This window comes from Oncorhynchus mykiss, chromosome 10 (genome assembly GCF_013265735.2).
Source record: "Oncorhynchus mykiss isolate Arlee chromosome 10, USDA_OmykA_1.1, whole genome shotgun sequence".
NCBI lineage: Eukaryota > Metazoa > Chordata > Actinopteri > Salmoniformes > Salmonidae > Oncorhynchus > Oncorhynchus mykiss.
This window is the reverse complement of record NC_048574.1, coordinates 66,982,052-67,004,286: the sequence shown is the minus strand read 5'-3', so window position 1 is coordinate 67,004,286 and position 22,235 is coordinate 66,982,052. Positions and strand designations below refer to the sequence as shown.

General features: G+C 44.4%; 1 protein-coding gene across 5 annotated transcripts in view; it reads right to left on the bottom strand.

Annotated features, from left to right (window-relative positions):
* Nucleotides 1-22,235, bottom strand: part of LOC110533189 (lipopolysaccharide-responsive and beige-like anchor protein) — a 388,104-nt gene that overhangs the window by 242,274 nt on the left and 123,595 nt on the right. For all 5 annotated transcript variants that reach the window (XM_036933632.1, XM_036933634.1, XM_036933635.1 and 2 more), the window contains exons 32-34: nt 19,645-19,717; nt 19,282-19,415; nt 18,104-18,165 (exon numbers count right to left, since the gene is read on the bottom strand). In XM_036933632.1, coding sequence (XP_036789527.1) covers nt 18,104-18,165; nt 19,282-19,415; nt 19,645-19,717 — 269 coding nt within the window. The remainder of the gene's footprint in view (nt 1-18,103; nt 18,166-19,281; nt 19,416-19,644; nt 19,718-22,235) is intronic.

Genomic DNA, 22,235 nt, shown 5'->3' with positions numbered 1-22,235 from the left:
AGAAACCACATACTGGGACATGAGCAACAACACAGAAACCACATACTGGGACATGAGCAACAACACAGAAACCACATCCTGGGGACATTAGCAACAACACAGAAACCACATACTGAGACATTAGCAACAACACAGAAACCACATACTGGGACATGAGCAACAACACAGAAACCACATACTGGGACATGAGCAACAACACAGAAACCACATACTGAGACATTAGCAACAACACAGAAACCACATCCTGGGACATTAGCAACAACACAGAAATCACATCCTGGGACATTAGCAACAACACAGAAACCACATACTGGGACATGAGCAACAACACAGAAACCACATCCTGGGACATTAGCAACAACACAGAAATCACATCCTGGGACATTAGCAACAACACAGAAACCACATCCTGGGGACATTAGCAACAACACAGAAATCACATCCTGGGACATTAGCAACAACACAGAAATCACATCCTGGGACATTAGCAACAACACAGAAACCACATCCTGGGGACATTAGCAACAACACAGAAACCACATCCTGGGGACATTAGCAACAACACAGAAACCACATCCTGGGGACATTAGCAACAACACAGAAACCACATCCTGGGGACATTAGCAACAACACAGAAACCACATCCTGGGGACATTAGCAACAACACAGAAACCACATACTGAGACATTAGCAACAACACAGAAACCACATCCTGGGGACATTAGCAACAACACAGAAACCACATACTGAGACATTAGCAACAACACAGAAACCACATACTGGGAACATTAGCAACAACACAGAAACCACATACTTGGGGACATTAGCAACAACACAGAAACCACATACTTGGGGACATTAGCAACAACACAGAAACCACATCCTGGGACATTAGCAACAACACAGAAAGCACATAGTTTTACTCTATGCACATGACTTTACACATAAGTCAGTGTGGATGGACAGAGGGGTAAATGAAGGAACAGTGAGAAAGAGAGAGAAATAAAGATTCATTTAGCCCCTTCCGCCCTCAGCACCAATTATGTCTGTATAATATTATGTTGAGTGAGCCTGAACAAGGAGCAGTCAGCTGGTATACATAGCAGCCCTATAGAAGAGCTGCTGTTTCTGGCAGTCAGCTCGGTGGAGGAGAGGAATGAGAAGGGAGGGAAGTGAAGGCATTTATCATGATATAACTCACACATTTCCTCCCTTTGAGCAGTGTTATGGTCAAAGGTGTCAGTCTAAACAATTCAATAAACCGCAGCTGAAACGCCAAGGCGGCCCTGAGTGAGTTTAAATCGGCAATTTGGTCAGGAAAGGAAACTTGACGGTCGTCGTCTTTCATGTTCGGTTCAATCTTTCAACACCTTCTCAACGCAACCGTCAAAAGAATAATAAAACAACAAGGAGCTGGGCATGTGGGTCGGACGTTTAGCTCTCGCTCTCTCCTTCCGCTTTCTTGGTGATACGGATAGAAAACATTCAACCTCACGTTAAAGAGCTAATGCCCTGATAAAACCACCCACAACTTCAACATGCCTCTTTGTCAGGAAATGTGTCTGTACGGTGGGTCAGTAATGGGGTCTTTGTTTAATAATTCATGTCTAATCACTAGTTATTTCCTGTGACAGTAAACAAACCCTGACCCCCAAAATCTTCCTTTACACACACAGTGATATACTGTATATCTAACACTATTTGACTGGTAGTGAAAACGGAGAACAGATACATTGTAACCAAAACAAACAAAGGTCCAACTGTGTTAACAAGGGGAGGGAGGGCTACGGTGTGTGTGTGTGTGCGACAGGACAGTGGTCAGTGTATTTAACTGTGCTGTCATCATCTCTTCAACTGATAGAGGGAGCTGGAAGCTGGGTGTTTGTGTGTGTAGACGTTATTGGTAAACATAGAGAGGCCTAGGGGCTGAAGATAGATGACAGACAGAGCTAGAGGAGAGAGAGCTCATTTGCTTCTAATACCAAATCAGACGTGTGTGTGTGTGTGTGTGTGTGTGTGTGTGTGTTTGTACGTGCACACATGATGATTTCCAACAGCACCATAGGTTTTCCACTTTGATAACATGACAAGTGAAAAGGCATCAGAACCAAATCACACCCAGGCAGAACAGAAACCATTCTGTCCCAATGCCTGTACATCCTCAACCAGCCTGTAACCAACTGTAGATTAGTGGGATAACAGACTCGGGTCATTTAACCAGAATGCAGCAGTGTTTTGTGTCCCGTCAGGCCATATTGGCGTTGACTACACAGTCATAATAAAGTGTGCACAGAGGGAATAGGCCAGTGTGTCTGTGAGGGGAGTAGAAACAGTGAGTTTGACAGTGAGCCCTGTTTTTGGCACCAAATGGGGAGGGATTATCTAGACTTATCCAATAAGAGCCACCCATTTTCGTTTTCTGTTGAAAAACATTTTTAAACGTTTTCCGTTGCCTGCCCTAAAGAACATGACCCAGGCCAATGGGCCAAAGGCTGAATGACGATAGCCATGAGCCTCGGCAGACCTGCCCTGCAAGCAGTGGGGGACACGCAATGCTACTCTATGTTATGTTATGCCGCGCTGCGCCACGCCGTCCTACCGGGCCTGAAATAAACACCACAGGAAGTGCAGACATAAACAGGTCTGGCTCTGCTCTCAGGAACAACAAGGAAGAAGGAGAAAGGGGACGTTGTCTCCTGAGAGCGGGGAGTTTCCTTACTGCTGCCCTCTGGATACTATTGAACTGTTCTAGTGACTGAAGGGATCTTGTTTGATATATTCCAAAACAGAGCTCATCATGGACACAGCTTCTTTTGATGTAAATTCTGCTGGTGTGAAAATGAAATCTATTTACAGTACAATGGCATGGAGCAGAAGTTTAAAGTATTTTAAAGATTAACCATCCCACTTCACATTACCACAGATCCCCACGAGGCATTCTGAACAGGCACGCCAAGGTCGTATAAACAAGACTAATGTCCCCGTTAGGAGACAGAAAATGACATTATTGTTGAATTAAAAAAGGTTATGACCCTAATCAGAGGGGTCACACACACCTCATGGTGACAAACGGGAGGCTATCTATCAGACAGCTCTGTGATGGGGTATGGATTTCTTTGGCTGCCCTGGTCAGTGCGGTCAGGCTTTTATGGCTGTGATAAGGGCCATTCCATAACCCCATCCTTACCCTGATGAGAGGATACAAGCAGCCATTTGTGACCTCTAACCTCTGACCTGACATCAGGAGACTACTACACCACCGCAAGTTGTTCTACCCCTGGTCTCATCGGTACGACCACCAGTCAATGTGATCCTGATGTTGGACCATAACCCAGCGTGTGTGTGTTTCCCCAATGTCAGGATCAAAAGCAAAGCTCCATTCAAACCAAATGTCATTCTCAATCAGAAGTCAATAAGCCAGTTTCTATGTTTGGTTTATGTCTGAGGACTCCATGGCAATGAGTCTCCACACACACAAATGCACTTCCTCATTACCACTGATTATCCATAATGAAGGTTTAAACTCCACAACTAGTGACAAAACACAGACTTCCCCACAAACTCCTCTCTGAAACGTCAAACCTGGTCACAACACCACACACACCCTGTTAACCCACCCCCCCAAAAAACTGGGTTCTCCCCACCAAAAATAAACAAGTCGCTTGTGTGTTTCAGTCCCATCAGTCATAATCACAAGTATTTGTTAGTTTGGTAAAGGGGCTGGGGAATATGACTCTACAGGAGACAAAGAGAGCATGAATCGTCGTAAGCGCTAAGTGTGTACTGTGTGCTTCCCTTCAGCTTTGGAACGAGAACAAAAATAAGTCCAGTGGAGTTGTGTCCTAAATGGAACACTATTCCCTATTTAGTGCACTACTTGATACTTTTTAACCGGGGGCAATGGTGCACAATTTAGGGAATAGGCTGCTATTTGGGACGCGGAGTAGTCTCGTTGTTACAGCTACGCCTTAGAAAAATGTACAAACACAAACAAAACATTACTACTGTGTCTCTTTGGTCAGGAGGAAACTGAACTACGTGGCGACGTACAGTCAGGACGAGAACTGCTAGACATAACATGCCGTGATCTCCTGTTAAGGGCTGACGGAGGAACAGAACTCATTCATTGTTGTCCATCGGTTTCACATTTAAGAATGAAAGACAGAATAAGAAACTGTCAGTAAGCCACAGAAGCACGCATTTATAGTAGATGATACTAGTAGATATGACGTGACGTTGGTAGTTAAACCCTTTAAACCACGTGGAGACAAGACGGTGACACAGAAGCTTGCATTTATAGTAGATGATACTAGTAGATATGACGTGACGTTGGTAGTTAAACCCTTTAAACCACGTTGAGACAAGACGGTGACACAGAACCTTGCATTTATAGTAGATGATACTAGTAGATATGACGTGACGTTGGTGGTTAACCCTTTAAACCACGTTGAGACAAGACGGTGACACAGAAGCTTGCATTTATAGTAGATGATACTAGTAGATATGACGTGACGTTGGTGGTTAAACCCTTTAAACCACGTGGAGACAAGACGGTGACACAGAACCTTGCATTTATAGTAGATGATACTAGTAGATATGACGTGACGTTGGTGGTTAACCCTTTAAACCACGTTGAGACAAGACGGTGACACAGAACCTTGCATTTATAGTAGATGATACTAGTAGATATGACGTGACGTTGGTAGTTAAACCCTTTAAACCACGTGGAGACAAGACGGTGACACAGAACCTTGCATTTATAGTAGATGATACTAGTAGATATGACGTGACGTTGGTGGTTAAACCTTTAAACCACGTTGAGACAAGACGGTGACACAGAACCTTGCATTTATAGTAGATGATACTAGTAGATATGACGTGACGTTGGTGGTTAACCCTTTAAACCACGTGGAGACAAGACGGTGACACAGAACCTTGCATTTATAGTAGATGATACTAGTAGATATGACGTGACGTTGGTGGTTAACCCTTTAAACCACGTGGAGACAAGACGGTGACACAGAACCTTGCATTTATAGTAGATGATACTAGTAGATATGACGTGACGTTGGTGGTTAACCCTTTAAACCACGTTGAGACAAGACGGTGACACAGAACCTTGCATTTATAGTAGATGATACTAGTAGATATGACGTGACGTTGGTGGTTAACCCTTTAAACCACGTGGAGACAAGACGGTGACACAGAACCTTGCATTTATAGTAGATGATACTAGTAGATATGACGTGACGTTGGTGGTTAACCCTTTAAACCACGTGGAGACAAGACGGTGACACAGAACCTTGCATTTATAGTAGATGATACTAGTAGATATGACGTGACGTTGGTGGTTAAACCCTTTAAACCACGTGGAGACAAGACGGTGACACAGAAGCTTGCATTTATAGTAGATGATACTAGTAGATATGACGTGACGTTGGTGGTTAACCCTTTAAACCACGTGGAGACAAGACGGTGACACAGAACCTTGCATTTATAGTAGATGATACTAGTAGATATGACGTGACGTTGGTGGTTAACCCTTTAAACCACGTGGAGACAAGACGGTGACACAGAAGCACGCATTTATAGTAGATGATACTAGTAGATATGACGTGACGTTGGTAGTTAAACCCTTTAAACCACGTGGAGACAAGACGGTGACACAGAACCTTGCATTTATAGTAGATGATACTAGTAGATATGACGTGACGTTGGTAGTTAAACCCTTTAAACCACGTGGAGACAAGACGGTGACACAGAACCTTGCATTTATAGTAGATGATACTAGTAGATATGACGTGACGTTGGTAGTTAAACCCTTTAAACCACGTGGAGACAAGACGGTGACACAGAAGCTTGCATTTATAGTAGATGATACTAGTAGATATGACGTGACGTTGGTAGTTAAACCCTTTAAACCACGTGGAGACAAGACGGTGACACAGAACCTTGCATTTATAGTAGATGATACTAGTAGATATGACGTGACGTTGGTGGTTAACCCTTTAAACCACGTGGAGACAAGACGGTGACACAGAACCTTGCATTTATAGTAGATGATACTAGTAGATATGACGTGACGTTGGTGGTTAACCCTTTAAACCACGTTGAGACAAGACGGTGACACAGAACCTTGCATTTATAGTAGATGATACTAGTAGATATGACGTGACGTTGGTGGTTAACCCTTTAAACCACGTGGAGACAAGACGGTGACACAGAACCTTGCATTTATAGTAGATGATACTAGTAGATATGACGTGACGTTGGTGGTTAAACCCTTTAAACCACGTGGAGACAAGACGGTGACACAGAAGCTTGCATTTATAGTAGATGATACTAGTAGATATGACGTGACGTTGGTGGTTAACCCTTTAAACCACGTGGAGACAAGACGGTGACACAGAACCTTGCATTTATAGTAGATGATACTAGTAGATATGACGTGACGTTGGTGGTTAACCCTTTAAACCACGTGGAGACAAGACGGTGACACAGAAGCCGTTCAGAATAATGAAACATAAATGTTTGTGAAATGACAGAATATTCTCATTTGTATCCAAATGTCTCTGACTTGCAAACTTAAAAAACATTCCTAATTGATATGCTTTGTCTACGATGAGAGATCAAAGACATTGTGCAAACAGGATGCATTCATTTTAGAGTCAACAGTTGAATGCTCATTCCACCTATAACCGGTTGCTGAAGGATAAGGAAGTTGACAAGTTCATTTCCTAATCTGGTCGCCGTATCAAAAGGACTTGTGACAGCGAGTGTAGACAAAGTCTAATTGCGGATGGGACTTCCTCAACACTCAACAACCCCACATGCCAGTTCTCAGATGCTATCTGTGTTTAAGGAAAACATCTCTCAAAAAATGTCTTGCGTCCGTGTTTGTGTGATCACATTCACACCTAAAAAATACTAATATTTATCTTGCAGAAAAGCCTAGATGAAATAACGATCTGGGTTGAGGAGTGATTTGTATTTAAGGGTGGTGATTGAGAATAGTGGAAATGACTAATAAGACACTCACATGGGTCATTTCTAGGATAAAAAATACAAGCAAACACGAGTTTGAACTCACCCCAAAACATTATCAATGCTAAACGATGTTCTCACCATCCAACAGTAAACCTGCACTAATCCAGTGTAATAGCTGATAATATGGTTCATTGTCAGAGCTCCAGTGATCCGACCCTTCCAGAGTTAACCTGTTTAACAGATGGACACCTCTCCTCAAGTCAAATGGGCAGATCAGCAGACATTGACTTTCTTCCCTGGAGCACTTGGCTTCTCCCGACCCCTGACCATTAACCTCTAGGCTGAAAATAGAGAGCGGCAGGACTTGGAGTTTAACCCCGGAGCACGGCATCACTACGGCTACAAGAGCAATACTCTCTGACCTGAGAGCTAGAGGACTACGACTCTTAATGACCCGAAGGTGAAAACAACCTGGAGAAGTCTGTCCGTGGTTGACTTTCTCACTTAGTCTTCTGTTTGTGATCAAGGCAGAAATTGAAAAGTTATTTTCAGATAGTGTAATCTGCCTTGGATTACAAAGTGGGTTATAAAATCAGATGGTACGTACATAACAAAGTAGGGTGGTTACGAGCATAGTTGTACAGATGGCTTTGTATTGATTTATTCTATGCTGTATGGTGTTGTATGGGGCTGTTTTGAACTGTAGGGACTGTTTTCTTGTGTTTTGTCCATATTGTGTGTATTCCATTGGGGGCCATGTTAGAAACAAGTTAATTTAATTTGGGGTTGTACCCAGTGCATCGTTTTTTCCAATACAATTTAAATCAACCAATCAATCAATCAATCAATCAATCAATCAATCAATGACAAGACCAAACAAGTATTCACAGATGTCCACTAGTTGCATTTATACCCCTTTCTGCTGACTTTTTAATGGATCAAGAGCGCAGTCATGTAGTATGAGCTGTTTAGGGACCAGGGGACGTGGGGGAAGGTGAAAGACGGAGGAGGAATGCTCTGAAACTCCGGGGCCGAATGCTTTCCCCATCACTCTTCACAGCCGGAGCAAACACCCTGCTGCGTACTCAAACACACACACAAGGTTCAAGATCAGTGCAATCAAAGTGTTATTTTTCCTCCCTCTCTCCTCCCCCCAGCCCCATAAACCCCAACCGTGTGCCATGGGGAGCAGCACACCAGTGTCCCCCTCTAGTCTGGTCAGAGAGGGATAATATCAGGCTTAGACAGTCTTTGAAAGGTACTCTCCTGGCTGGGAGGAGAGGGGTAATATCAGGCTTAGACAGTCTTTGAAAGGTACTCTCCTGGCTGGGAGGAGAGGGGTAATGTCAGGCTTAGACAGTCTTTGAAAGGTACTCTCCTGGCTGGGAGGAGAGGGGTAATATCAGGCTTAGACAGTGTTTGGAAGGTACTCTCCTGGCTGGGAGGAGAGGGATAATATCAGGCTTAGACAGTCTTTGAAAGGTACTCTCCTGGCTGGGAGGAGAGGGGTAATATCAGGCTTAGACAGTCTTTGAAAGGTACTCTCCTGGCTGGGAGGAGAGGGGTAATGTCAGGCTTAGACAGTCTTTGAAAGGTACTCTCCTGGCTGGGAGGAGAGGGGTAATATCAGGCTTAGACAGTCTTTGAAAGGTACTCTCCTGGCTGGGAGGAGAGGGGTAATGTCAGGCTTAGACAGTCTTTGAAAGGTACTCTCCTGGCTGGGAGGAGAGGGGTAATGTCAGGCTTAGACAGTCTTTGAAAGGTACTCTCCTGGCTGGGAGGAGAGGGGTAATATCAGGCTTAGACAGTCTTTGAAAGGTACTCTCCTGTCTGGGAGGAGAGGGGTAATATCAGGCTTAGACAGTCTTTGAAAGGTACTCTCCTGGCTGGGAGGAGAGGGGTAATATCAGGCTTAGACAGTCTTTGAAAGGTACTCTCCTGGCTGGGAGGAGAGGGGTAATGTCAGGCTTAGACAGTCTTTGAAAGGTACTCTCCTGGCTGGGAGGAGAGGGGTAATATCAGGCTTAGACAGTCTTTGAAAGGTACTCTCCTGGCTGGGAGGAGAGGGGTAATGTCAGGCTTAGACAGTCTTTGAAAGGTACTCTCCTGGCTGGGAGGAGAGGGGTAATGTCAGGCTTAGACAGTCTTTGAAAGGTACTCTCCTGGCTGGGAGGAGAGGGGTAATATCAGGCTTAGACAGTCTTTGAAAGGTACTCTCCTGTCTGGGAGGAGAGGGGTAATATCAGGCTTAGACAGTCTTTGAAAGGTACTCTCCTGGCTGGGAGGAGAGGGGTAATATCAGGCTTAGACAGTCTTTGAAAGGTACTCTCCTGGCTGGGAGGAGAGGGGTAATATCAGGCTTAGACAGTCTTTGAAAGGTACTCTCCTGTCTGGTCAGAGAGGGGTAATATCAGGCTTAGACAGTCTTTGAAAGGTACTCTCCTGTCTGGTCAGAGAGGGGTAATATCAGGCTTAGACAGTCTTTGAAAGGTACTCTCCTGTCTGGTCAGAGAGGGGTAATGTCAGGCTTAGACAGTCTTTGAAAGGTACTCTCCTGGCTGGGAGGAGAGGGGTAATATCGGGCTTAGACAGTCTTTGAAAGGTACTCTCCTGGCTGGGAGGAGAGGGGTAATATCAGGCTTAGACAGTCTTTGAAAGGTACTCTCCTGGCTGGGAGGAGAGGGGTAATATCAGGCTTAGACAGTGTTTGAAAGGTACTCTCCTGGCTGGGAGGAGTGAAAACAGTAACACCAACCGGCACTTCATTCTTGCGGCACCCTGCTGATGTGAGCTATGCAGCTAGAGGGGGACCCTTCCTGACAGGAAGAGGGGCCTAGTGGCCAGGGGGACCTCCTAAATTTGAGCGGATTTTAATTTGGCACCAGGCTGTTTTACTGTGAGTCTGCTCAGGCTCGGGGGGGGGTGCAAAACGGCGAGCGTAAATTGGGATTATTTATACGTGAACATAATCCTGTTTCAAAAAAAGATTTTTTTTTGTTACCTGACATGCAGAGTGGAGACTGACAGGCACTATAAATATAGTGTTATCGTACCTTCCAGGTTCCAAACTCATAAGGGTTCGGAATGTACTTGTCTCAGTCTCATATCAGTGTCTGTGCTTGTCAGCATGGTGAAATATAGTACTATGGTTCACCCTTTGAGAAAAGTGTGGAGTGAAAATGATTTCCTTCTTTGGAGAAACAAAATTGTACTGCCTTACACAGAATTTACATTTGAGTCATTTAGCAGACACTCTTATCCAGAGGAATTTACATTTGAGTCATTTAGCAGACACTCTTATCCAGAGGAATTTACAGGAGCAATTCGGGTTAAGAGCCTTGCTCATGGGCACATCAGCACATCTTTCACCTGGTCGGCTCTGGGATTTAAACCAACAACCTTTCGGTTACTGCCCAACGCTCTTAACCGCTCGCCTCCCTGCCGCTCGAGCAGTGACCTCGACGCCGACACAGTCTTGCACAAAAGCCGAAACAGAACTTAATTTGTACATGAGTAGAGTAGTACATATGCCATCATGTTACCAATAATTGTACACTCCTGCCCACCATCCTCCCCCACCACCTTCTCTCAATGTACACCATTGTAGTTGACTCCCCCACCTCTCTATGTACAGGATGGTGGTTGACTCCTCCCTCCACACCTCTCTATGTACAGGATGGTAGTTGACTCCTCCCTCCACACCTTTCTATGTACAGGATGGTAGTTGACTCCTCTCTATGTACAGGATGGTAGTTGATGTCTCCACCATCTCTCTATGTACAGGATGGAGTATTGACTCCTCTCTCCACACCTCTCTCTCTATGTACAGGATGGTGGTTGACTCCTCTCTCCACACCTCGCTATGTACAGGATGGTAGTTGACTCCTCCCTCCACCACCTCTCTATGTACAGGATGGTAGTTGACTCCTCCACCTCTCTATGTACAGGTTGGTAGTTGACTCCTCCCTCCAAACCTCTCTGTACAGGATGGTAGTTGACTCCTCTCTCTACACCTCTCTATGTACAGGAGTGTAGATGACTCCTCCCTCCACACCTCTATGTACAGGATGGTAGTTGACTCCTCTCTCCACACCTCTCTATGTACAGGATGGTAGTTGACTCCTCTCTCCACACCTCTCTATGTACAGGTTGGTAGTTGACTCCTCTCTCCAAACCTTTCTGTACAGGATGGTAGTTGACTCCTCCCTCCACACTCTCTATGTACAGGATGGTAGTTGACTCCTCTCTATGTACAGGATGGTAGTTGACTCCTCTCTATGTACAGGATGGTAGTTGACTCCTCCCTCCACACCTCTCTATGTACAGGATGGTAGTTGACTCCTCCCTCCACACCTCTCTATGTACAGGATGGTAGTTGACTCCTCTCTATGTACAGGATGGTAGTTGACTCCTCTCTATGTACAGGATGGTAGTTGACTCCTCTCTATGTACAGGATGGTAGTTGACTCCTCTCTATGTACAGGATGGTAGTTGACTCCTCTCTATGTACAGGATGGTAGTTGACTCCTCTCTATGTACAGGATGGTAGTTGACTCCTCCCTCCACACTCTCTATGTACAGGATGGTAGTTGACTCCTCCCTCCACACCTCTCTATGTACAGGATGGTAGTTGACTCCTCTCTATGCACAGGATGGTAGTTGACTCCTCTCTATGTACAGGATGGTAGTTGACTCCTCTCTATGTACAGGATGGTAGTTGACTCCTCTCCATGTACAGGATGGTAGTTGACTCCTCTCCATGTACAGGATGGTAGTTGACTCCTCTCCATGTACAGGATGGTAGTTGACTCCTCTCTATGTACAGGATGGTAGTTGACTCCTCCCTCCACACCTCTCTATGTACAGGATGGTAGTTGACTCCTCCTATGTACAGGATGGTAGTTGACTCCTCTCTTCACACCTCTCTATGTACAGGATGGTAGTTGACTCCTCCCTCCACACCTCTCTATGTACAGGATGGTAGTTGACTCCTCCACCTCTATGTACAGGTTGGTAGTTGACTTCTCCATCCAAACCTCTCTGTACAGGATGGTAGTTGACTCCTCCCTCCACACCTTTCTATGTACAGGATGGTAGTTGACTCCTCCCTCCACCACCTCTCTTTGTAGAGGTTGGTAGTTAACTTCTCCCTCCACACCTCTCTATGTACAGGATGGTAGTTGACTCCTCTACCTCTATGTACAGGATGGTAGTTGACTCCTCCCTCCGCACCTTTCTATTTACAGGATGGTAGTTGACTCCTCCACCTCTCTATGTACAGGTTGGTAGTTGACTCCTCCCTCCAAACCTCTCTGTACAGGATGGTAGTTGACTCCTCCCTCCACCATCTCTCTATGTACAAGTTGGTAGTTGACTCCTCCACCTCTATGTACAGCAGGGTAGTTGACTCCTCTCTCCACACCTCTCTATGTACAGGATGGTAGTTGAGTCCTCCCTCCACACCTCTCTATGTACAGGATGGTAGTTGACTCCTCCCTCCACACCTTTCTATGTACAGGTTGGTAGTTGACTCCTCTCTATGTACAGGATGGTAGTTGACTCCTCCACCTCTCTATGTACAGGATGGTAGTTGACTCCTCCCTCCACACCTCTCTATGTACAGGATGGTAGTTGACTCCTCCCTATGTACAGGATGGTAGTTGACTCCTCCACCTCTCTATGTACAGGTTGGTAGTTGACTCCTCCATCTAAACCTCTCTTTACAGGATGGTAGTTGACTCCTCCCTCCACCACCTCTCTATGTACAGGATGGTAGTTGACTCCTCTCTATGTACAGGATGGTAGTTGACTCTTCCATCCAAACCTCTCTGTACAGAATGGTAGTTGACTCTTCCATCCAAACCTCTCTGTACAGAATGGTAGTTGACTCCTCTCTCCACACCTCTCTATGTACAGGATGGTAGTTGACTCCTCTCTATGTACAGGATGGTAGTTGACTCCTCTCTATGTACAGGATGGTAGTTGACTCCTCTCTATGTACAGGATGGTAGTTGACTCCTCTCCATGTACAGGATGGTAGTTGACTCCTCTCCATGTACAGGATGGTAGTTGACTCCTCTCCATGTACAGGATGGTAGTTGACTCCTCTCCATGTACAGGATGGTAGTTGACTCCTCCCTCCACACCTCTCTATATACAGGATGGTAGTTGACTCCTCCCTCCACACCTCTCTATATACAGGATGGTAGTTGACTCCTCTCTATGTACAGGATGGTAGTTGACTCCTCTCCATGTACAGGATGGTAGTTGACTCCTCTCCATGTACAGGATGGTAGTTGACTCCTCTCCATGTACAGGATGGTAGTTGACTCCTCTCCATGTACAGGATGGTAGTTGACTCCTCCCTCCACACCTCTCTATGTACAGGATGGTAGTTGACTCCTCTCCATGTACAGGATGGTAGTTGACTCCTCTCCATGTACAGGATGGTAGTTGACTCCTCCCTCCACACCTCTCTATATACAGGATGGTAGTTGACTCCTCTCCATGTACAGGATGGTAGTTGACTCCTCTCCATGTACAGGATGGTAGTTGACTCCTCTCCATGTACAGGATGGTAGTTGACTCCTCCCTCCACACCTCTCTATGTACAGGATGGTAGTTGACTCCTCTCCATGTACAGGATGGTAGTTGACTCCTCTCCATGTACAGGATGGTAGTTGACTCCTCCCTCCACACCTCTCTATATACAGGATGGTAGTTGACTCCTCCCTCCACACCTCTCTATGTACAGGAGGGATGTAGTGATAAGTGCTGTAAGGTTGGATGTCCTGACAGACTGCTCAGACAATAACCAGTGATCTACAGGACACAGACACTGCTGCTGGCTGATTTATCTGACAGACGCCTCTCTGATAGTGGACTGTCCTGTATCCAATGAGATGATTTGGAGGAGAGTGGAGGAGAGAGGAGACTAGCTTAGCACACGTATGCACATAAACAGACGTGCGCACACACACACACACACACAGACCTTTAACTGAGTCAGCATTATCTATTTATCAGTGTTGTGGATGGAAACCTTTTTAAGTGATGCACCTTTGAAGGCTGTAGATCCGACATGGTGACAGAGAGAAGCTAGGCCACTGTTCGTTGTCATGGAGAGAGCCTGTCACGGCGAATTAAGGGCGTTGTCGGTGAGGAGAGAGGCCTTGCGGAGAGAGCGCTGTGCTCGGACTGACGGAGTCTCAGAGATGATAGTCACGTAATACCCAACAAGTCTCAGCTTTGAAGGATCCATCGCAAGCAATTACCTGAGAGGAACAGGATGTCTTGATACTCCGCTTGGGGAGCTGGATCAGAGCCATCTCTCTTCCATCCCTCCTTTTAGTCCAAAGGATTCGACTTAACAATGAACGTGGATGCAGTTCCTCATCAACCCAAAGTTAGATTGTCATCCAAACGAAAACAACATTTCTGGTTGACTTACTAAAAAGCCCACGGATGCCAGAAAACCAATGAGTTAATTGAAACATTAAACAGCTAAATGAAATGCCTTCCTTTATCAACAACCTTGTAAACAACAACTGGACCTACGGTACAGGATACTACATCTACACGACTGTACCTCATCCTAGAGAGAGAAATGCTGGATCTATCACTAGGTAGAGTTCAAGCCATGTGTATGAAACCACACCACCACACCATTATTCCATCACTTTGTATATGCTGATCAATACAACCACAAGAGACCAAGCAATGAAGCAACAACGTCTCTGACATGAATGTCTCTGATCTCAGATCCAAATGGATCTTTAATTGGGTAGAGGAGTAGCGTTCTTTACAGACGGGGTCCTATCAAACAGTGGTTTAGTACCCCCTCCTCAATGCCAGGCTGAAGTGGCCCTGTGTTGTATGTCTCATACGAGGCGTGATTAAAAACTCCTCTGTGGCCCGTAGCCTCTCGACCTCTGACCCCGGTCCCACTCCATCTCAACCTCTCAGGAAATTAATAAAACATTTCAGACATGATAGCTATCGCATCGTGCCATCATGGATGAGAAGGATGAAGTGAGAGGAGGAGGGGGGAAGAGAGAAATCTATCAAAATCATCTCAATCTCCTCCCGCGGACCAACGCTTGGGGCTCGCTCATTGGTGTCTACATTCTCAAGATGGCCGCCGATTGAAGCGCTTCCTGTGGGGTTCAAGAGCATTTCCTGTGCCGGAGGGCCCTGCGGCTGGCGTATATAACATCATCAATCACTCCCTGCCTGCCTTTCTTTCTCTCACTTTCCCAGTCAGAGAGAGAGGGGAAACAGAGGTGCACGCAAATCACAGGAAAAAAAATGTAATTATCGCCACAACACAAGTCTGGCTGGAATTTAACCCAGGGAAGAAAAACAGATCTCTCTCTCTCATATATATATATATATATATATATCAAGGTAGATCATATCACCAACACCCCCTCCCTCCTCCTTTCCACACAACAACACAATTACATTTGCTTCGGCTGTGAGAGAATTTGGTTGGATGATTTACTGAAGCAATCAACGCCATCTTGGACCGTTCCCTTTTCCCATAGAGAGAGAAAGTCATAATGCTTCAGAGAGAAAGAGAGAGAGAGACCAGTGGGACTGGGGGCCAGGGGCCCTCTTTCTCTCGGTCGGCAATCACCAGATTCTGCCTTTGATTATATTAGCATTAAACAACACCCTGACAGATATGACAAATAGGGGCATTAGAGCATGTCATTTATTCTCCACTCCCTCCCTCTCTCCAGGACCGCTAGGGTTCACTTCCCCTCCCTGACGTCCCCGCGCCCCGCTAGCCCACATCCACACTGCCCCGGTGACACCAGAACGGATGTGTAATCTCTCTAGATTACCTCTCTTTTGGAGAACAAGTGAAGTGAATAATGGGAAGTAAATGGGATGGAGGGGAGGAGCAGGGGAGGAGGAGGAAAAAGGCAGACGAAAGGCGGTGTTTCTTTTTAAAATAAAACAGATTAAAAAAGCGCGGTGCGGTCTGAGAGAGAGGTGCCATTAATCAATTGTGTTTTCTGTTTTTTGTGGTGTTGAGTGGTGTTTTAAATAGGAAACCCCTCTTCTGCTAACAAACAAGGCCCAGCGGGGATACAGTTATTATCCTGCATCTTTGGGGGTGTGAGTGTGTCTCTGCACTGTGGGGGTGTGTGTGTGTCTCTGCACTGTGGGGGTGTGTGTGTGTGTCTGCACTGTGGGGGTGTGTGTGTGTGTCTCTGCACTGTGGGGGTGTGTGTGTGTGTCTCTGCACTGTGGGGGTGTGTGTGTGTGTCTCTGCACTGTGGGGGTGTGTGTGTGTGTCTCTGCACTGTGGGGGTGTGTGTGTGTGTCTCTGCACTGTGGGGGTGTGTGTGTGTGTCTCTGCACTGTGGGGGTGTGTGTGTGTGTCTCTGCACTGTGGGGGTGTGGGTGTGTCTCTGCACTGTGGGGGTGTGGGTGTGTCTCTGCACTGTGGGGGTGTGTGTGTGTCTCTGCACTGTGGGGGTGTGAGTGTGTCTCTGCACTGTGGGGGTGTGAGTGTGTCTCTGCACTGTGGGGGTGTGAGTGTGTCTCTGCACTGTGGGGGTGTGTGTGTGTCTCTGCACTGTGGGGGTGTGTGTGTCTCTGCACTGTGAGTGTGTGTGTGTGTCTCTGCACTGTGGGAGTGTGTGTGTGTGTCTCTGCACTGTGGGGGTGTGTGTGTGTCTCTGCACTGTGGGGGTGTGTGTGTGTCTCTGCACTGTGGGGGTGTGTGTGTCTCTGCACTGTGGGGGTGTGTGTGTGTCTCTGCACTGTGGGAGTGTGTGTGTGTGTCTCTGCACTGTGGGGGTGTGTGTGTGTCTCTGCACTGTGGGGGTGTGTGTGTGTCTCTGCACTGTGGGGGTGTGTGTGTCTCTGCACTGTGGGGGTGTGTGTGTGTCTCTGCACTGTGGGGGTGTGTGTGTCTCTGCACTGTGGGGGTGTGTGTGTGTCTCTGCACTGTGGGGGTGTGAGTGCATTTGGTTGGGTACATGTCTGTATAGGAGCAGCATATGTGTTCTTACAAGCCTATAAAGAAATAGTATGTTTGTGATTATGTACGAGGTGTGTCTCTCATCCATGTGTGTGTAACACACTGTGTGTGGGTGTGTGTCTCTGCACTGTGGGGGTGTGTGTGTGTCTCTGCACTGTGGGGGTGTGTGTGTCTCTGCACTGTGGGGGTGTGTGTGTGTCTCTGCACTGTGGGGGTGTGAGTGCATTTGGTTGGGTACATGTCTGTATAGGAGCAGCATATGTGTTCTTACAAGCCTATAAAGAAATAGTATGTTTGTGATTATGTACGAGGTGTGTCTCTCATCCATGTGTGTGTAACACACTGTGTGTGGGTGTGTTTGTATCTTGTGTATTTCTGTGTCCTTGTGTGTATGTGTGTGTGCGCGTGTGTGCACGCGTGTGTGCGCGCGTGTGTGTCCTTACCTGTGTGCGTGCGTGTGTGTGCCTGCCTGAGCGTGTGTGCGGTATATCCATGAATGTAAATGTCCAGTCAGGACCAGCAGACCATGGCCTCTCCCTGATCCCTGCTCCCCACCATTAGCTGTGTGATCTATCTCCAGTTTATTGACACCCAGCCCATTGATCTACTGCTGCACCACACCTGCTATGATTCCTTCATCTGTATTAATGAATCCTCCATCAGCACTGCACTAAATAAACTTGGACACAGAACACAACCAAACAGAAGGGGAGGCTGCTAACCGGAATCAATGCAAAGCAGAATTTTCCCCTCCTCATCAGGTTGGCCCCAGCCACAGAGGAACGCTGAGGGCCACCGGGGCCGACGCTAAGGGTCAAAGGTGGACGGACAGGTCGGGAACCCTTGACCTTAAGGCCAATATCAGCGGTCATTAAAGATGCCTTCTCTCTCGTTTGGAGAAAGGGAGCGAGAGATTGGGGTGACTGTGGAATGGCCTGAGGGGAGGTGAGGAGGAGAGATCGGAAGAGATGGTTCCTCCATCTCGCCATCCTGGAGTTACTGCACTCAAGGTGAGGACGATAGGGACGATAACTCAGATGGGGTGAAGAGGAGGAGGGATAGAGAGGGAGGGAAGGAAAGAGAGAGGTGGAGGTAGAGAGACAAAGATGGAAGACTTGCCTGAGAACAGAGCAGCATGACCAGCTCTACCACCGAACTGCTGGACTTCATACACACCAGACCTGGAGAAAAAGAGGAGGGGAGAAAGACAGGGAGAGAGAGAAAGGAGGGGGAGAGAGAGGACGTGGAGAGCGAGAGAGGGAGAGAGAGAGAGAGCGAGAGGGAGAGAATGAAACTGCCATGACAGCCATTTTGGCTGCCTTCTTCAGTGAAAATGTAGACGTGTGTAGTAGTGTGTGCACGCTCCAATGACACACAAACACAATCTGACCAGAAGTACCTAATCCGGCGACATCTGCGTGGGGACAGAGTAGTATTGATGTGGCCTAATGAGTGGACATGATGTTACTGTAAACTAATACATATTGGGCCTTGTATTACAGGCTGAGACGTGGTTCAGCATAAGTCTCATTGATCCTATAGTGGTAAAAGGTCTGAGGGGAAGAGAGGGGGGGGGGGCAGTGGAGTGGCCAGGGGTCATTTCATATGCAGAGAGGAAAAGGGACAGTGACCTCTGCATTCTCAGTTACTCTGGTCTGTGCACGCCCACGCACACACGCATGTATGGACACACGCATAATCCCCCCCACACTCCGACACACCCACCCACAACCCCCCACACACACACAAATCCCTAACCCCCCCTCACCCCCCCTGCAGCTATCAATCAACTTTCCATTTTGTTTGGTGGCAGTAGACATCCCAAACACTCCCATTAGTGGGCTGACCCCTGACCCAGGCCTCTAGGACCCGCCCCTCCCCTCCCTGTACCGCAGCACAGCTACAATCAGTTAGTTAAAACTGATCCACTCTACTGAGGCCTTTACCAGCCTTGATGTCATTACCAAAGGGCCTGTGTTAGTGCTGTTTAGATGAAGAAGCGTGTGAAATGTCCCGTAATTCTGCAGTGTGTATACTAGTATGGCTGTGTCTGAGGGTGGGATGGTAAGTTTAGCCCTCAGATCATTGACAGTCAGGTCGGAAATCTAGAGAAACCTTTTATTGGGATAAGTGGTTCATATAAAAGACGAGTTTGATATTATTAGAATCTAGTGTGTGTGTGTGTGTGTATGTATAAGGACTTTGTGACATCTACTGATGTAAAGAGGGCTTTATAAATGCATTTGATTTGTGTGAGAATCCATGTGGTCCATGATGCTCTCTAGACGGGTACTTACTGGTGCCCTCGATGAGGAGCTCCTGTCCGTGACTACCCAGCAGGGTGCGAGAGAGGAAGGGGGCAAAGTCCACAAAGATCTCTCTCAGTAGGGGGGCAGCCTTATCCAGAGCATGCTCCAGCCTCTCTGAGATACTGAGGGGAAGACAGTCATATTCAAACACATGCACGTTACACGTTTACATCAATACGTCAGTGCCCGGCAAATATGTAGAATAGAATATTCAAATGCATAGAGGTGACTTTATAACTGAAATTGATCCACAAATCAGCAGCTAAAACCACTACAGAATCCACAATATTGTCTTACATCACAACACAAATAGACAAATACAGAAAAATTAAGAATGTGTGTCTGTATCACCTCATACTGGGGGCTGTGTCCCGGGTCATTGGGGACAGCGTGGGGACAGATGGCAGGTTGGTGTTGGCTGATCCTGGTGGAAACCAGAGAGCCTCATTATTAGTCTGGGAGCAGGACAGGACAGTAGAGACACACGAACAGAAGAGCACACACACACACACACACACACACAACCTCATCCACCTCATCCACCTCAATGCATTTCTACATAAAGGAAGGAGTGGAGTATAAATGTGGTTTCTGGAGATAATCCAGTGGTTCATTATTAGTATCAATAATAGTATCATTATTAGCATCATTATCAGTATCAGTATCATTATTAGCATCATTATTAGCATCATTATCAGTATCATTATTAGCATCATTATCAGTATCATTAATAGTATCATTATTAGCATCATTATCAGTATTTGCATCATTATCAGTATCATTATTAGTATCATTATTAGCATCATTATTAGCATCATTATCAGTATCATTATTAGTATCATTATCGTTATTGGCATTATTAGTAGCAGTATCATTATTAGTATCATTATCATTATTAGCATCAGTATCAGTATCATTATTAGCATCAGTATCATTATTAGTATCAGTATTCGTACCAGCATCAGTATTAGTACCAGCATCAGTATTAGTACCAGCATCAGTATTAGTACCAGCATCAGTATTAGTACCAGCATCAGTATTAGTATCATTATTCGTATCAGTATCATTATTCGTATCAGTACCAATATTTGTATCAGTACCAATATTAGTACCAGCACCAGTATTAGTACCAGCATCAGTATTAGTACAAGCATCAGTATTAGTACCAGCATCAGTTTTAGTATCAGTATTATTATTAGTATCAGTATCATTATTAGTATCAGTATTGTTATAAGTATCAGTATCATTATCAAAATAATTATTAGTATCAGTATCATTATTAGTATCATTATTAGTATCAGTATCATTATTAGTATCTGTATCATTATTAGTATCAGTATCATTATTAGTATCAGTATCGTTATAAGTATCAGTATCATTATTAGTATCAGTATCATTATTAGTATCATTATTAGTATCATTATTAGTATCATTATCATTATTAGTATCAGTATCATTATTAGTATCAGTATAAGTATCAGTATCATTATTAATATCCGTATAATTATTAGTATCAGTATCATTATTAGTATCAGTATAAGTATTAGTATCAATATTAGTATCCGTATCATTATTAGTATCAGTATCATTATTAGTATCCGTATCATTATTAGTATCCGTATCATTATTAGTATCCGTATCATTGCTAGTATCCGTATCATTGTTAGTATCCGTATCATTGTTAGTATCCGTATCATTATTAGTATCAGTATCATTATTAGTATCCGTATCATTATTAGTATCCGTATCATTATTAGTATCAGTATCATTATTAGTACCAGTATCATTATTAGTATCCGTATCATTATTAGTATCCGTATCATTATTAGTATCCGTATCATTATTAGTATCCGTATCATTATTAGTATTAGTATCATTATTAGTATTAGTATCATTATTAGTATTAGTATCCGTATCATTATTAGTATCCGTATCATTATTAGTATCCGTATCATTATTAGTATCCATATCATTATTAGTATCAGTATCATTATTAGTATCCGTACCATTATTAGTATCCGTATCATTATTTGTATCAGTATCATTATTAGTATCATTATTAGTATCAGTATCATTATTAGTATCAGTATCATTATTAGTATCCGTATCATTATTAGTATCCGTATCATTATTAGTATCCGTATCATTATTAGTATCCGTATCATTATTAGTATCCGTATCATTATTAGTATCCGTATCATTATTAGTATCCGTATCATTATTAGTATCCGTATCATTATTAGTATCCGTATCATTATTAGTATCAGTATCATTATTAGTATCCGTATCATTATTAGGATTAGTATCATTATTAGTATCCGTATCATTATTAGTATCCATATCATTATTAGTATCAGTATCATTATTAGTAATATCATTATTAGTATCAATATCATTATTAGTATCAGTATCATTATTAGTATCAGTATCATTATTAGTATCATTATTAGTATCATTATCATTATTAGTATCCGTATCATTATTAGTATTAGTATCATTATTAGTATCCGTATCATTATTAGTATTAGTATCATTATTAGTATCCGTATCATTATTAGTATCCGTATCATTATTAGTAATAATATCATTATTAGTATCAGTATCATTATTAGTATCAGTATCATTATTAGTATCAGTATCATTATTAGTATCAGTATCATTATTAGTATCATTGTTAGTATCATTATCATTATTAGTATCCGTATCATTATTCGTATCCGTATCATTATTAGTATCCGTATCATTATTAGTATCAGTATCATTATTAGTATCCGTATCATTATTAGTATCCGTATCATTATTAGTATCAGTATCATTATTAGTATCAGTATCATTATTAGTATCCGTATCATTATTAGTATCAGTATCATTATTAGTATTAGTATCATTATTAGTATCCGTATCATTATTAGTATTAGTATCATTATTAGTATTAGTATCAT